We start from the raw sequence: 18,110 nt of genomic DNA, 5'->3' as shown, positions 1-18,110 counted from the left end.
CGGCATTACGGGAATATTCGACCATGTTTATGTATGTTTGTGATTAGTTAAAATAGCTCCTCCGATTGAGGATCTCACCGACTGTGAAATAAGCGGTGTGATTCATTTTCTTGGTGCTAAAGGCGTGAAAGCGACTGAAATTCATCGCCAGATTAGTGAAGTGTATGGAGGAAACATTATGAGCGATGGAATGGTAGAAAAAGCTGGGTTAGAGCTTTTAAAGATGGCCGTACGAATGTTCATGATGAGAGCCATCTTCTCTCATTACTGAAGACTTGGTGTAAAAAGTTGACGAAAATGTGAAAGAGAACAGATACTTTATACTATGTTGTCGTTTCGTTATCTGATAAATTTCCTCAAGTTTCAATTTTTTTTTTTTTTTTTTTTTTTTTTTTTTTTTTTTTTTTTTTTTAAATGACTATGTGACTCAACGCCACGACTACGACGATGTCAAAACGGCTGTGTTTTTGTGATTGTCAAATCAGGCGTCAGATTTCTATGAGGATAGTATTCAAAAGCTTGTTGTACGATACGATAAGTGTCTTAATATTGGTGGAAACTATGTAGAAATGGAGATTAAGGCACGGACTTTCATGATACAATAAAATTATTACGAGAAATATATTTGTTTATTATTATTATTATTTCAAAACGGTACTTACTTTAAAAAAACAAGGCTCGTATGATTGGCATAAAGTGTATGCCTATAGAAAAAGACTTTTTTTTTTTATTAATAATTTAAAACTTATGTATTAATAATTGCACTCAAATATAAAGACTTCGACACTGTTTTATACTCGAAAGCATTTTATGCTATTTTCTTTGATACTCTTTAGATAAATTATTCCATTAATAACATCAATGAGTGTAGTAGGCACGTAGAAGAAACCAAAAATGAAATCTTTGAGTTTTACGTCCCACGATTATGCCGGTAAGGTTAAAGGAGACGGTGATGATGAGAAATGAATGAAATGGTGGAATCAAGAAAGTGGGAGGAAACGGGAGAACCCGGAGAAAACCTACGAGCACGGTGTTTGTTCACCACAAAGTCCACACGGCGTGAACTGGGATCAAACCAGGGACCTCAAGCACCGGAAGTGAACGCTCTACCACTGAGCCACCGCGCCTTAGAAGAAACCAACTCACTGCAAGAAGGAACAAGGAAAATGGCGCATTATATAATTTTATATTAACCTACATTACAATACAATATGTCTGAGTTAGGCAAGTAGCTACGGAGGGCAGCTTCCCACAAAAAAAAAAAAAAAAAAAAGACCAACACAAATATTTTGGTATGTTTTATATCAGGTTTATTAGTGTAGAACTGTCGTTCATCGATCGGTGCTAGTTTTCGTCGTTTCTAGGTTGAAATAGGACGAAGGTTGAATTACCGTGGGGAGTGGGAGCACAAAAGAATCAAAATCTAAATAAAAAGGACTTTTAACACGATCTCTAACATTATTCTCTGATATTTACATTAGGCATAGTTTGACTGACGAAAGCTTTCAGAATAAATTTTATGAGCACTACATCGAAGAGTGTACATTCCGAATTAAATTATTGTACAGGGTATCTATCGGTCACGAAAGTCGCGAAAAAGTTACGAAATCAGAAAACGGTCATGAAAGTCAAGAAATTTACCTTGTGGGTCACGATTTTTTTTTTTTTTTTTTTGGTACAAATAAAAGTATAGACTGGAAAATTTTGTTCTATAAAACGTCAAAATTCACCACCAAAAATGTCTATGGTCGGCTTTAGACGCTACCAAATCGGAAGCAAAGCACGCTTCTATTGTATGCATGAAAATTCGCCTAATTAGCACCCAAATTCGCTCTTATGGTTTGGTAAAGAAAAGGTCACGAAATTTCATTTTGGAATTTTAGTAGACACCCTGTTGTATATGAGTATTTTGTTCTGCTGTCCTTTCAAATCTCACTAGGTTACACTGAACAAAATTATAAAACATAATTTTGGTTCGAGGATCATACTAATAAACAAAATATGGTGTTTCACAGCTACTCTACTCTAATTTCGACTAGAATAGTGACATTTTTTTCTTTCAATTTTAAATCGATACTCACATTTGTTTCTACATAAAGTAGTGTGATTAACATTATATTATAAATAGCTCCTGTTAAATAGTTTTGTTGGAGAGTTTTAGATGGCACAAACACTTTAAACTTTAGATTCAAATTTACGGGTATTAACTGTAAAAATTAATATTTTCGAATCAAGAAATATTACTTACAATCAGCTAGTGAATCAATGCAGAAGGTTCTTAATTTGGAACAAACTAACTTTACCTAAAGAATAATTCTTTCAAGTCAAAGATGATGATACAGGGGACCTTAGCTTCTTCTTTACTGAAATACTACTTCTTCTTCGTAGAGACAACATCCCGAAAGCACTGGAAAAATTGAAAAGGGGAATCCCGCGCCTCAAGTCAGTTTCCGATTCAGTGACGAAGTTAATAGTTCTCATGGAAATGGTTGTCTCCTTTGACGAAAGCCAAAAATAAATTCAGTAATATAAGTTCAGCAGTGGGTGGACCAAAAAAAAAAAAAAAAACACTTACTTTAGAAGATCCACTACAGTAATTACTCCTTCCTTTACAACAGTCATGACAAAGAAAAAAGATATCAGTCCTCTTGCGACAGTTGCGGGGACATTCAATTACATACAAAAATATTAATCAACGTAAACCAAAAAGCAATAAATAGGAAGCAAGGGAATCGTAAGAATCCCGGTATTCGCAAGCTCATCAAGACAAACCCGAACCCTAAGTGTCATTACGAGAAAAGAAAATATTGTGAGTTTAAAATCGTAGTGTTTCTTGTAGGTGTAAAAGCTACAACCTCTTATTTCATTGCACAAGTGAAAGATCTTGGGGACGAAAGACCTGCTCACTCCAATCTACGTAAGTACATCAAAACAAAGTTCGGTGAAAAAAATTTAGTCTCCAAAGTTACACAAAGCTTTGGTTAGAATATTAAGTTTTAAGGGACTAAGTATTCTGCTAGTCTTGTAGGAACTTTTTAAGGAACAGTGTACGGGATCAAGACTTTTACAGTGACAGAATTTGTAATTGGAAGTCGGTATTGGATCGGGGAAATGAATTGATAACCACACTTCCTCTAAAAGCACATAGAAGCAATTCAAATTTGGGACTGTATAGAGAGAAATATGTTAATATAATTATAGGTACAGAACAAATAGCAAGAAATAGGTACCATGCTAAGTGTGTAGCTGAGGTAGTGTAGTTTCGTACAGTAAATGAGCTACCATATCTTAGAGATTGAGGATGTAAACTCAAAGATCTGCAAGAATTAAATCCTCATAAATTAAGTTCTACTAGACTTTTTACAACTGTTCAAGTACACAATGGAAAAAAGAATCGAAACTCTAACCAAAGTCTATAGTTACACATATTCCTCAGAACACTCAATATACGGATGTCACCTGAAGTTCAGAACCAAATAATAGATATTTTGGCAGAGACGGTGCTGGATAAAATAAGAACAGAATATGATGAAAGTGAATTATAATATCTTTGCTTGAAAGCATATGAAACACAAGACATTCTGGTGTGGAAAATTTTGTCAGTAGTTGTAAAATTTATGAAAGAAGGAAAGATACTCGATGTTTATTTAGTTATTTTCAATTATCGGATTTATCATCTAAAGACATGCTAGAAAAATCGTTGAAGAACTTCCCAACACAGGGTTTTTTTTTTAAAAAAAAAAGAAGAAATAATTTGTCAGTACTATGAAGGTGGTAATGTTATGGCTGGATGTAAGGGAGGTATTCAAAAACTATTACAAGAAGAACATCAAAAACTAGTCTTTCATATTCGTTAATCATCAACTTCACATTATAGTAATTTATGCTTGTTCAGTGATATTAATGCAAAAGAATATTTTGAATGAGCCAATTACCCTACAAGTTTTTCAGAAAACATCGAGTGTTACAGATGTGCAAAGACTAGAAGCTGAAGAAGTTAATGTATCAATTAATGTAAGAATTAAGGACTGGACACTTGGAAAAAGAGAAAACTATTCAAGTGAATATTGATGGTATAATATCTGGTCTGTAGTTTTTTCTCAAGGGGAATTGAGTCATGTAGATACAGAGTTATCTATTGAAGTTACGGGACTTTTAAGAAAGTGTTGCATATTAGAATTCTGTTTCATTGCCGCTCTAATGTTACAAATTCTATCAACATTTGAACCACCTAACAATGTATTACAAGACAGAGAAATGCATCTTGTAAAGAAGATTAAGTTGTGAGGTCTTGTCTGTCAGTTTTGGAGCAGAAAAGACAGTCTAAAATTGACAACATTCTTAGAAGATTTGCATTAAAATATCAGATCCTGAGTTCCCTGCGTTGAAGCGAATTCGTGTCCCGTCTTTAAAAGATTTTGTTGAAGAATCTCTAAATATGGACTCAAGATGAAACAATACACTTAAAGCAATTTTTTTCAAGGGGCATTCGACCGTACAATATTAGCAACTAAATAGTAATGAACAGTATTTAAAATTCCTCGATTATTTGTTGCAACAGAAACATTTTGAAGAGTTCCAAAGTATTGCCATTGTTGAATCTTCTAGGGTGCAATAAAGAAGTTTTCGAATTAGAAGCTGAATTTATTGGAAGTAAATATTTTATCCAACAACAAGAGCGACAGTAATATTTTAAAAGATCTTGGATATGTTGTATCCGTATAAAATGATTTTCTCAATGTGTGTAAAATTGCTTTTCCCAATGTGTATAAATTATATGCAAGAGTTGTAACAATTGGTGCTTCAACAACTTGTGAGAACACATTTTCTTGTCTTAAAAGGGTTCTTACACCACCAAGAGAATGAATGTTTCATGTAGAAAATGCAACCTTGTTCTATTGGCATTCGAAAAACAACACTGGCTAAGCGGTTAGCATATGCGCCTTTGGGAGACTTAGGTTCAATTCTCGGCGAGAGCTCATGTGGTTTGGATTCCACGTTAATTAGTAGGTTCACGTCTCATATAACCTCGCTGCTGAACGAGACGTTAAACTCAAAATCAACTCAGCTTAAAAAACAACATTCAAACACTTTAGAAATGAAACTTTTTGTCTACAAATTGCAAAAAACATTCTCAACGATTACAGCTATAGAAGGTTTATGGGAAGTGAAATAAAATTTAGAAGCATTTTAAGTATTTTCTAAAATAAATACTGTACATAGAAGTCTATCAATTAGCATGGCTTGCGTTACTTCTTGTGCTATAAAGGCTTAAAAAGAAATACTTTTTTTTTCAAAGCAGCGTGTTAGATAAATGATATTTTTAATTGTTTAATTTGAAATAAATTAGCCTAATCCTACTTCATTAGTTATTCACAACACAAAAGATAGACGTTCTCAACTTTGCTAAGCATGTATGCATCTTGTTTTGAAGTTTATGGTATACAGTTTCATAGTTCTTAAAGTGTGTCCACGTTACATTGTGATCAACCGAGAACTGCTTTTTCAGGTGTTCAAATAATACATGATTAAACGGAACAGAAGTGTAAATTATAAAAAGTGTTTCTTGACTGAAACGTTTTATATGTGATATATCGGCATATGTATTGTACTTTACAAACTTACAGAATTGCGATGGAAACGAAAAATTGCATCGTAACATGCGATGCATCTATTATCATAATTTAATAACGAAGTTAGGTATTTTACAACGAAGACATACCATAGCCTTTCCTCCGTAAGAAAAGGGTTGTATTTTTATATCACATAGAGTATAGTTGTGGTAATTCTCCCCTCGAAAAGTGGGAGACCCGGGTTCGATTCCCGGCGGGAGCTCATGTGGTTCGGATTCCACGTTAATCAGTAGGTCCACGTATCATATAGTAATGCTACGTAATGCCAACTCTTCGTTTCTTGACGATATTACAAATTGAGCATTAAAAAGAAAAAAGCATATTCTAAGCCATCCCGTCTTACAAAGAGAAGGCAGAGTTTGTTAAGTGAACTTCGGGTCCGGATCTGAGTTTGATTCCTGCTCGTCATACATATTTGTTTTGCTTCAACCATTAACTATAAGTAAAATATTAATTCACTATATGTTTATAATCAATAAACCAATAGAAATTTTCAAATCACTTGTAAAATTTTTCAATGTTCCATGTTAACTGGCAAACAAAATTTAATCTATTCCGTAAATATACTGATATCACGAGTTATATTATGGTTACAATCAGTGGCGTATTTACGATTTTATTTCGGGGGGGGGGGGCTTTGCCAACTTTAATCCTGGAAAGGTGAAAATTCTCCAAGATATTTCATTTACTTTAATATAGTAAATAACATTTCGGGGGGGATTAAGCCCGAAAGTGCCCCCCTTAAATACACCATTGGTTACGACAGTCGTTGTGTAACAAATGTTCTTGACGCTCCGTGTCTACATCTGTTGAAGTTTGCGAATTACAAAGGAGTTGAGGGGGAAATCTCCTTTGCTAATACTGGATGTTGCTATAACCAAAGGAGATTTCTTTCTCATTCCCCTTGTAATTCGCACACTGTCTACAGATGTAGATACGAAGCGTCAAGAACATTTTTTACACAACGACTGCGGTAACAATAATATTTACGGAATAGATTAAATTTTGTTCCTACCGTAGTTAACATTTAACATTGAAAGATTTTACAAGTGATTTGAAAATTTCTATTGGTTTATTGATTATAAACATATAGTGAATTAATATTTTACTTATAGTTAATGGTTGAAGCAAAAAAAAAATATGTATGACGAGCAGGAATCGAACTCAGAACCTTTTACTCATGAGTCAAAGATTTTCCTCATTTTCCCACGCCGACACTTGGTAAATTTGTGCGTCATACAATATATGCAGCGAGTAGAAAACTTTAAGACGGTTTTTCTCCGTTATTTTTGGCCATTGCGCTCTCCCAGTTTGATTCTTAATTCTTTAAATGTGCACTATCAACTCACAAAAAGTGGCCCCGAAATTCACTTACCAAAGTCTGCCTACCTTGTTAGACAGTCTGTAGAATGGCAATATATCCGTTTTTTTACATATACAAAAATTGTTTATGTTTGTTATTTCGTGTCTACGTAAAACAGTAAAATATATACATAAGAATTTCCTTCGGTTCCGAAAAGTGATACAAAGATTATAAATTGCGATGCAAATTTAAATTGGATTATTGGATTAGCAAATTGTTAAGTAATTTTCATAAACCCCCAACGAGAAGTGATCCCAACGAAGTAATCCTGGCTACTTGGGCAGTCAGGCGGTGGATGATGTTATTTGAAACGTCCACCCCCTTGTCCCCCTCTAGTGTTGTCTCTACTACGATTTCCTGCTGGGACACCCTGGATATATATATATATACACTACGAACTAACAAAACCTTTATATCTGTTAAGCTATGGCTATAATAAAATCTTATTACATTGAGGTTACAAACTTCAAAAGCAGTTACGTTGCTTAAAACCACAAAACAATAGTTGATAACTACTAAGACAATTATTTGTAATTAAGTATTTTGTAGCTGAGTTAAACTAGAACAAAGTATGAAATATTTCTCAGATCATAAATTTTCTCCCCATAATTTTAGATTATTATCCAACACTTCATCGAACCATTGTTGTATTTGTGGGTCATGAATTGCACGTCCTATTGATTTCAAATCAATTTGCAATATAATTTCATTACGAAGGAGTTCGTTTAGTTGTTTGAGAGACTTAGCATCGCTCTGTAGCTGTAACAATGTTGGGAAACTAAATGGAAAGTAGTGACTGTCTCTTCGGAGGTGCATGTTGGCCCATTTCCGTAAGGTGACATTTCCGCTAGAATCTTGAATTTGCCCCACTTCTTCCGCATAGAATGGAGAGAAAAAACCATAAAATTCGTCGTTCATGGAACCTATCACACTAATTTTTCTTATCATTGCTTTGATCACTTTGTAGTTGTATGGATTGTACACAAACACTTGGAACAAGGAATTACCAGTTGTATAAGAATCAATATAATGCGATCCAACTTTTTGAATAAACTTATTAACACTTGCTACACTACCAACGACTATTTGCTTTACTTCTTCTTGCGTGCAAAAAACTAACTGTGGGTTACCAAATAAAACACTACGTTCGTGCATTTTCGAAATGCGCACCAAAATGTAACTATTGTTTTTCTTCATATGGGTAGAGTTAACACCTAACATTTGTCCTATTTCTGATTTTTCCCACATTCCAACAAAACTTTTCCACGATTTGTGCACTTTTTCGACGAAAAAATGTCTAAAATATGCTTGTAAGAGTTCTTCAAAATCGTCACATAATTCCATCTGAAAATGACCGTCAAAACTGATTGTATCATTAAGTGTCTCTGTCCTTATGCTGTGAAAGATTATATTTTCGAATAACTTGATCTTTTCATGAACGTTCCACATTTTGTATAATTTATAAGAGTCACCGTGAGGCATGACTGAAATGCTTCTGCTGAGATTTCCGTAGTTGGCAAGCACGTCGACAGTATCTCCAACGGAAATCCCTCGTCCATGGATGGGTAACAACTTAAAGGCAATCATCAAGAAGACCGGCCACATATTTTTCTGCAAACGGTGTTGAACACACACACTGCTCTGTTCTGTTCTATTCTACTTGTGACTATCTACAGAAAAGCAAATGCATTGAATGTACAAAATAACCTTGGATCGTTGTTTCAAGTGCATTTTCATTGGGTTTCGAACTAGAGTAATTTAACACAAAACAGCTGAGTATAAGCTATTGACAGTGTCAATTAGATCAATTCGTCTTCCATAGGCACCACTGTTTGCTCTGTAGTTAAAATTCCGCTTTAATATTTCGTGTCTGGCTTTCAAACTTCCTTAGTAAGAAATCTATAACGCAAGAGCTTTAGCTCTTTAATTTAGAATTGAATCATTTTATCCAAAATAAAATTTTGGATTCAAAAAGATTAATAATACACAGTATGAGATTATTAAATCATTTTACTCCATTTAGACTTAAGTTCTAAAGTAACTCTTCGTTAAAAGAAAGAAAGAAAGAAAAAAGTATTTAATACTTTAAATTGCTTGTTAAAAAGTGCTGTTGTGTATATAGTAGTCTTAGTTTGTGGATGAATATATAGAACGGGAATACTCCGAGAAAACCGACAAACATGATGTTCTTCACCAGAAACTCACTTGAGCTGGGTTCAAACCAGAAACCCCTTGTACCAGGTACGAGTTCTCTACTACTGAGCCACTGTGCGCCCCAAAACAAATAATAAGAAATTGCTATAAGGATATATATAAAAAATTCATGGAAACTTCACTTGTTTAAATTGAATTTGTGATTTGCTAAGATTAATTATTTTGGTTGCATATGCAATGAATACATTTCCTATATATACAGTATATCAGGAGTGAAAATAAAAAATAAAAAAAAAGTCATATATCTAGATCAAAAAGCCGAGTATACAAAAAATTAAGCATGATTGTAAAGACTCCTTCACATTTCAATTCAGTTAGGCAGAGAGAAAATCAATGTACTTTGGAAATTATTTGCGAACCACTTGTCACTGCTCAAAATGTCCAATAATTGATATAATATAAATAACTAATGTGCGATATTCGGATCAGCTTCAATGTTGGTCGGTAATAATTTGAGCAGCAATACAGCGGCACTTTCGATGTTCACAGATTATTATAAGCACAGCAAGAGTATTGGTCAATTCTGAAGAATCAGTAGGCCTAATACTTAATGAGGTAAATCGGTGTCTCTCAAACTATGATCCACGGATCACAAGTGGTCCCCGTAGTCGGCCCTTGTGGTACCCTTAGTTTTAACGTTAGTCCAAAAAAAGACAGGAAAAAATCAAATTCAACTGAATTCTGGATCACACACTATGCGACTTTTAAAACGACTACTACCGACCATTGAATAAAAGAGTGGATCGGATTTGCAATGGACATACGGAAACTCTTCTGAAATTGAATTTATGAAAAGCAAGGAGAGAATAGTATTGCATAACTTCTTCGAAATTATAGGGGGCGCGGTGGCTCAGTGGTAGAGCGTTCACCTCCGGTGCTTGGGGTCCCTGGTTCGATCCCAGCTCGCGCCACGTGGACTTTGTAATGGACAAACACCGTGCTCGTGGGTTTTCTCGGGGTTCTCCCGTTTCCTGCCATTTTCTTCATTCCACCATTTCACTCATCTCTCATCATCGCCGTCTCCTTTAGCCTGACCGGCATAACCGTGGGACGTAAAACTCAAAGATTTCATTTCATTTCTTCGAAATTATGATTCTTACAGTTAGTCATATGAACATTCTCAATTTCAGTGCAGTAGCACTTTTTTTCTTTGCAAACTGACAAATTTCTTCCAAAATTTCGTAAATTTCGAGCTCATGTTCGATAGTAGCACCGATTAAATCTGAAACCCAATTATGCTCATTTCCCTAGCGTTTATCAATTAAAAAAAAAAAAAAAAACTAACGGTGTTTTGGAAAAATATATCTTCCCTGTCTTCTCATTGAGTTGTCGATTTCATTCTTTCATGCTAGCTTCTAGATGTCTACTCAGACATACAGGAACATCCCAACTTCAGCCAGGTTTTGAAACTTGTCCCACATCCCTTATAGCTAGTTATCTTGGACCTTTGCTAAATCCATATGTTTCGCACCACTCAGCTTAATACAATTGCCGTCATTCCACTCGCTATATTTTATTTACGAACTAATCGAAAAATTACTAAGAAATTTGTATAAAACATTTGCAGAAAAGACGTGTATTCCCTATCATTCGTTCCTAGCTGTTTACATTTCTTCATCTTGTATTTTCTTAAGAAATTAAAATAAATTTAAAATGAACCATCAAATACAATTTACGTATATCTAAATTGTATTTTTGTATACAACATAATGAGGCATTCTGATCTGGAGGACAACGAACATTTAAGGGATCTGCCCCCTTTTGATTCCCCTGGTTGCAGGCTGATGTACAGTTCAGTACTCCATCTACGTAAATTTTAACAGTTTGAGTCCATTTTTAAAATGTAAACTCAATTTTCAGAACGCACTTTTAAGTAACACCGCTAGATGGCATAGGTATTGCCTTCTAAACAAACTATAATAATCTTCCGTAAGCTTCTGCAAAAAGCAGGACTAGTCGCTTTCATTTCAAAGGCTAGAGATCTGCGCAGATATATATATATATATATATATATATATATATATATATATATATATATATATATATATATATATATATATATATATATATATATATATATATATATATATATATATAATGGTTCACATTCGTACCGCATCCGCAATATCTCTATCCGCATCTGCAGATGAGATAACAAGTACACAAAGTACGGTACATCTAAACCTTGTTTCTTCTTTGACAATCGTAAGTTCAAAAAAAGTCCCTACTACATTATATAAATTATACATAAATTAAACATAACTTTCTTACAAGGCTGTCTGTATTCTTTATTATAAATTAACGAGAAATGTAACAGTTTCGGAAGTATATCACTTCCTTCTTCAGACTACTATTTCAACTGAAATCATAGATAACATAACATAATATGTTATAATAACATAATTGAAATATTTATATATAAATTATGTAGACCCCTAATATTTAAATATTTCTTGTATAGGTTCGTGAATCCTTATACACCTGTATATTTCAATATAATTCAAGCTAAATATTCAATACTAATATCGTATGTCAAGTACGCTAAATAAAATTCATGCAAACAGAAATACGGTAGGGTTGCCAACTGGCCGGTTTTTCACTGGCCTGGCCGGAAATAATGCTGTTATTTTGATTAAACCCGTTGACCGGTATATCCTACACACTTCTTATCAGCCGGTGACTGGAACTTTATTACTTTAAAAAAATACCTAGTTCGAAGTATAGATTCAAGAAGCAACTTTCATTCTGTTACGTTTCACCATGTATCAACGATTAATATATTTTTCATCTGTTTCGATAATTTTAAAGAGATGACAGGGACTGCATCAGAGAACATTTGAAAGTTACTTGTAAGAAATTTTATACATTTATTGAGAGTGAAAAAAACTCTTAAAGCAATTTCCTGTAGTTGAAGTATAAGTTTAAAGAATTAAATTCATTTTGCAAATCCAAAATTGTCACGTAAAGATTAATATACTTTTGTTCATTTGTTTCGATAATTTTAAAGTGGCAGTTACTGGTAAATACAATAAAATGATCAATGTTGATTTCAGTTTCTTACACAGGGTGTCCCAGAAGGAACTGGCAATACTTCGGAAAATGGTAGTATGGATGATTCTAAGCAAAAAAAAAAAAAAAAAAAGTTCGTATTTTTTAACATTAGTCTCTATCTCAACGGTTTGAGAGCTAGGTTATTGCTCACTCTGTAGTGATTCTAAAGAGATGAGACATTTATTACAAAGAACTGGAGTACAATCCCCACATGTGATGATCTAGGCTGCAACATCAAGGCAACACTTGATCAGGGCCGGTCCTAGGCAATTTGCTGGCCCCTTTCTCGAGAAAGAACAAATCTTAAAAACCTCAATTTTAAGTATGCAATCCCATCATGAACAATTAAGGGGAGAAAAAGGCACTCGCACTCAGAAAGGCCTAAACACTACAAATACAATTTCGTTGTGTCTGTTTTTGTTTCTTTAAATAACAATCTATTAGACCTTATGTAGTTGAAAGACAAAGCAAATACACATGCAGAGGAAAGATAGCAATCCTTTTTATATAATTCAATATCGAGGTTCAATCTCAATATACAGTTTGCAATTCCAGTGCAACTAGCTCTTTCATCTTTAATTCTTGATTTTTCTTTTACATCTGTTATTTTTTTAATGATTATTTTGTTTCCACCTTCAATGATAAGGAACTTGTTTGTGACAAAGACAAGACTAGTGTTCATATCAAACCTGAGATAACTAAATGGAACAAGTGTTCGCTACTGTTCGATAATTGAGTTCTCGTATTTGATAACAATTAAGCAATTCATGCTGGAATTTGTTTGATTATTTGTTTTAACACTGTTCATGTGACCTTAAACTAATGCGACCTAAACATGATTTATAAATGTAGTATTCCAATAGAAGATCAGCTTAGTGTTTCCGACAAGGAATATTTATTTTAAATAATATAGTTATGACAGATTTTGTCGTCTCTCGAAACTTGCCATCCCGTGCAAATGCACGTGTTGCACATATAGTAGAGCCGGTCCCACTGTTGCCACACTTGGTACAATTGTACCAAATTCAGCCCTTTTTGTCATTCGTCGGCCCGTTGGTACCACGCTGGCATTTTCAGCCCCTTTTGTAAAAAATTTGGTACATTTCTATCGAATTCAGCACCATTTAAAAATACTTATCACATATTCAAAAGTGTCAGTAAGACTTTCTCTATATCTCTTCCTTTTGATGTCTTTCAGGGAAGCTTCTAGGACCCTCGACCGGTTGTACATCTTTTTACAAATGTCAGTTTACTTACCTTATATTCTTCTTACAGTCTATTATCCTCCTTCGGTCGTGAAACAGGCGAGAATAAAGTGCAATAATTTATATTTTAATATTTCATTATTTACAATGTACACTCGAACTCGGAGATAATTGATTTGTTTTAGTTTTATATTTTTTCATATATGGCTATACCGTTTTGATTTATTGGTCACTTTGAAATAGAGGCGCGTTTGGTTTCGTTACAATACATACCGAAGATGATAATTGTTTTCCCTTTTAATTTGCAGCCTCTGTTATACTTCTTATGCGCAACAAAAGTTTCTTCTACTTCCAAGGTTGTTCGGGTTCCTCTTATTTAGATGTTTTTAAAAAGTATTTTTTTTTTAAAGAGTACTTTCTCGACTTGCACTCTTGGGAGAGGGGGTGGGAGTGTTCTAGAACTTCACCTCTTTTAGTCTCGTGTTATTATAGAGCCATGTATTACAGTGGTATAAAATAATGAATTCAGCCCTTTTTGCTTCAATTTGGTACTATTTTTCAGCCCACTCCAGAGATTGGATTGTGGCAACACTGGCCGGTCCTGCACTTGATAAGACTATTTCTGCAACGGTCCTCAACCAGCACTTGTACCTCACCATGTTTAAAGAGTAGTTTATTCTGCAGCTCCAGAGGTTGAATGTCGATCTCAGTAATTGTTGGTTTCAACAAGCTGCGACACTTGGGATTTTTTCCCCCTTAGTTTGTAGCAATAAAATTTAAAATTTAATTACTGTATGTGTTTTCCGTCAATGGTCGCCACTGGCCATTCTTGAGTATCTTGAGTTACGTTACAGTACTTACCACAAGTTATTTCCTCCAAATTGTTTCGTTTTGTTTTACAATCATCTTGAAAAACATAAATCGTGCCAAGTTTACTTGGAATCTTAAATAAAAATGTAGGTATAATAACGTCTATCGTGTTTTCAAGGGAAAACATAAAACTAACAAAAAGTTGTGTTAATTATGCAATCCTTTGTGTAAAAATGGAAAGAAATATATGTATAATAGATGTTTCAAATGAAGGCCTATCTGGTAGACCTTGGCTCTTAGATGCTAGATTTCGAAGGAGAATAATTTGGTTTACGACTAACAAAATTATGTGAAGGATATTTCGAACAGGTTCTTCTCATCAGTTAAGGATCACAGCATTTAATCAGTATTCAGCGTAGCTAGTATGAATAATGGAATTTTCCTATTCTAGCAATTTTGGATAGAGAATATATAACTTGTATAATTTACACCTCGCAAAACTGCAATGATATCCAAGTATTTTATGTGATTCTTTTCTTTTATCTGTATTTTTTAAGATAAAAAACTGTTTTAGATAGCAGTAATTCTGAAACGGAGCTTGTGGCGTAGCTAAAGCGAGGCTAAAGGGGCCAGAGCTCCTTACGAATAATTTTTACCAGTTTAGTGTTTTCCTCCAGACAGTGGTGCTATTCAGCCGGTTCAGTAGAACCAGTTGTTAAAATATTTCCAGTTCGCAGAATCGTTTGTTATACTCAGACATAACAGTAAATTTTACCCAGTTATACCCAAGAATAGTAAATTTTAGTTTAACTATCTTTGTTTTTAGAAATTTCTTTAGCTGCAGGGTTAAACGTATGATTTCTCACTGTCAGAACAAGATACGAGTATTTATTTCTTATTCTCAAATGCTCAAATATCAAGAATAAGAACTGGGATCACATGAGTGTAGTAATAAGGGTTATTTACATTTGAAACGCATACATATCATTATCAACAATTGTCGATTCATTGCTGTATTAAGGTCTTTCCAATAATTTTATATATTGTCTGTCTTGGATAATTCGGATGCTGTGTATGTCTTTACTTTGTCATTTGTGGCACCCAGTAAAAAATTGCTTTGTCTACCTTGTATAGTTTGTTTCCTAAGAGAATTATATCCATCCATCCTTATATATATATATATATATATATATATATATATATATATATATATATATATATATATATATATATATATATATACAGAACGGTTGTTAAAAATTAGAATACCACTGTCTCCAGAGTAAGTTATATAGATGTAACAAAAGCTTTGGAAATTTTCTTCATTGAGGTATGTTTTCTATTACAGTAAAACCTCTGAATAATGACACCGATGGGACACGAATATTTATTCGTAAATGAAAGGTCTCGGTTACAGAGAGGGTTACACAAATTTATAGAATACTCACACCTCTAAAGGTAATTGTATGTAGCATACGCTTGTACATTAATTGAATATAAACATAGGATAATATGGGAACATTGTACTCAGTGTTCGAATTAATGGGGAGGAGATGGAGATATTTATCTGTGAAAAAAAAAAATGTATTGCTGAGAATATCTTTACATAGGCTGTATGATACTGTATGTTGCATGTGTGATAATGTTCTTCTCAAGTACATCATTATTATTATTATTATTATTATTAGTATTATTATTATTAGTATTATTATTATTATTATATACTTAAAATATATTATGGAAAGGTAAAGAATTTCAATTCAGCGTGTAACCATTCTGTATAGTGGTTCACCAGGTTATTATCTTATGACAGACATTTTATGGAGAAGCGATTTTCTGTTTACTGTGCTGCTTCACCAACTTATTTTCAAATGGTGGAGAGTATATAATGTGCTAAGCACGATGAACGAAGAATAATTCCTGCCTGTTATGAAGAAGTTACTAACACGTTCTAGGGAAAACTTTCCGTGTTCGTAAAACAGACGGTTCTGTCCGGTAATAATGCATGTATTTTTGCCTGGTCAGAAAAAAAAACTTTGTCCGTATTATGCAGGTGTCCGTTAAGTGATGCTTTACTGTATTTGTATATTTTACAAATAGTACTTACAATTCTGAAAACATTATTTGAAAAACATTTAAAATTAAAGTTTAAGAGTTAGTGATTATTTTAGGTTTTGAAATCTCTCAAATCATAGTATTCTCCTCTTTCAAGCATCATAATGAAAGGCTTGATAACAGTTTCGTAACTTGTGTGGGGAGATGGGTGGCATCTGCCCTCCCATTTAAGCTCCCTGCTGTTCGAAGGGGGCCCACTTGAAGATAAGAAATTTTTTCATTCCATATTTAATATGAACTTTTGAATATATAAATAAATGAAACATGGATGAAATAGGTTCACTATATACGAGGAGTGATCAGAAAGTAAGGTTACAAAGCCTGCAGTGAAATGTGTATATATTATTTCATACAAACAGTACAGCCAAAAGATAATACATACCTTAGGTTATTTTTGGACATGTCTCCATTTCGGTTGAAGCACTTGTCGCATCTTCGGATAGTTTGAAAATTCCCTACTGGTATATATTCTGTTCTTGAGTGTTCAGCCACGTTGTCATGAAGTGCTTCACCTCCTCGTCTGAAGCGAGGGTCTCCTATGTGCTCCTTCAAGTGCGGGAACAGGTGAAAGTCGCTTGGAGCGAGGTCTGGCCTGTAGGGAGGTTGGTCGATGATGTCCCAGCGAAACTGCTCCAACAGCGTAGTGGTCTTTCGGGCTACATGCGGGCGCGCGTTGACTTTTGACACCATTCTGCAACGTGCTAACGAGACGTTACAGTCTCTCCGTAAACCTCTACCATTTGCCAGTGAATTTCAGCCGGTTAAATGTTCCGCCCTCAGAAATCGAATAACTCGGCGGAGTTCTTTGCAAGACCAGTTTTCCAAACGAGGCACTATTCGTATTTATACAACTAGAGCCGTAGGTGGCGGGTGGCTGAAAGTGCATAGTTGCCAACTCCATGTATTAAAATTACCGCACATGACTCATTCATCTACAACAGACAGAACTGCAGAAATATCGGCCTTGTAACCTTAGTTTCTGATCTTTCCTCTTATTAAAATAAAAATAGAAGAATCTACTAGAAAGTGTGATTTGTACCTCTTTCAATAAAATGTCTACTATTAAGGCCCTCAGAAATAATATATAGAAGTAATAATAAGAATATTTTTATTACTTCTAGGGGTCGCAATTAGTGTTTTACTGAAGTAGCGGTCAGATGGCATTGAAGTTTCATCTTAGATAAAGAAGTTTGTTCAGTCGTGACGAAGATAAATCGCCATGCTGCCGACGTCCCTATTCTGCCCTTCAATCAATTAATATTTTATTTACACGACGAGGCAGCAGCTGAATCTTAAATTATGCTAAGTTCTTTTGGAAATAATATGGTGGGACCATTCCATGCTTCACTAGTGAAATTGAGGGAACAATATCTAACACTACTTAAAATCTTAAGAAGTAGTGTTAGATATTGTTCCCTCAATTTCACTAGTGAAGCATGGAATGGTCCCACCATATTATTTCCAAAAGAACTTAGCATAATTTAAGATTCAGCTGCTGCCTCGTCGTGTAAATAAAATATTAATTGATTGAAGGGCAGAATAGGGACGTCGGCAGCATGGCGATTTATCTTCGTCACGACTGAACAAACTTCTTTATCTAAGATGAAACTTCAATGCTATCTGACCGCTACTTCAGTAAAACACTAATTGCGACCCCTAGAAGTAATAAAAAATATTTACTAACGTTTTAAATTATAAGGAACCCAATTTTCATATTTT

At 34.2% G+C, this 18,110-nt stretch overlaps 2 protein-coding genes across 2 annotated transcripts in view; both read right to left on the bottom strand.

The window, feature by feature from the left end:
* Positions 1-17,620, bottom strand: part of LOC145670354 (histone-lysine N-methyltransferase SETMAR-like) — a 57,171-nt gene extending 39,551 nt beyond the window's left edge. Inside the window, exon 1 of the mRNA XM_081738927.1 lies at positions 16,774-17,620. Within this exon, the coding sequence (XP_081595053.1) occupies positions 16,774-17,081 (308 nt within the window). The 5' untranslated portion in view covers positions 17,082-17,620. The remainder of the gene's footprint in view (positions 1-16,773) is intronic.
* On the bottom strand, positions 7,184-8,663 carry LOC145670727 (torso-like protein). Its single transcript, XM_081739505.1, has one exon. It carries the CDS (start codon positions 8,599-8,601, stop codon positions 7,585-7,587), a length of 1,017 nt encoding a protein of 338 aa, XP_081595631.1. The 5' UTR covers positions 8,602-8,663; the 3' UTR covers positions 7,184-7,584.
* Positions 17,621-18,110: the final 490 nt, after the last annotated feature.

The sequence above is a fragment of the Thermobia domestica genome, chromosome 14 (assembly GCF_964235325.1).
Source record: "Thermobia domestica chromosome 14, izTheDome1.hap1.1, whole genome shotgun sequence".
NCBI classification, from domain to species: domain Eukaryota; kingdom Metazoa; phylum Arthropoda; class Insecta; order Zygentoma; family Lepismatidae; genus Thermobia; species Thermobia domestica.
The sequence above is the reverse complement of the archived record's forward strand: the minus strand, read 5'-3'. Positions and strand labels throughout refer to the sequence as shown.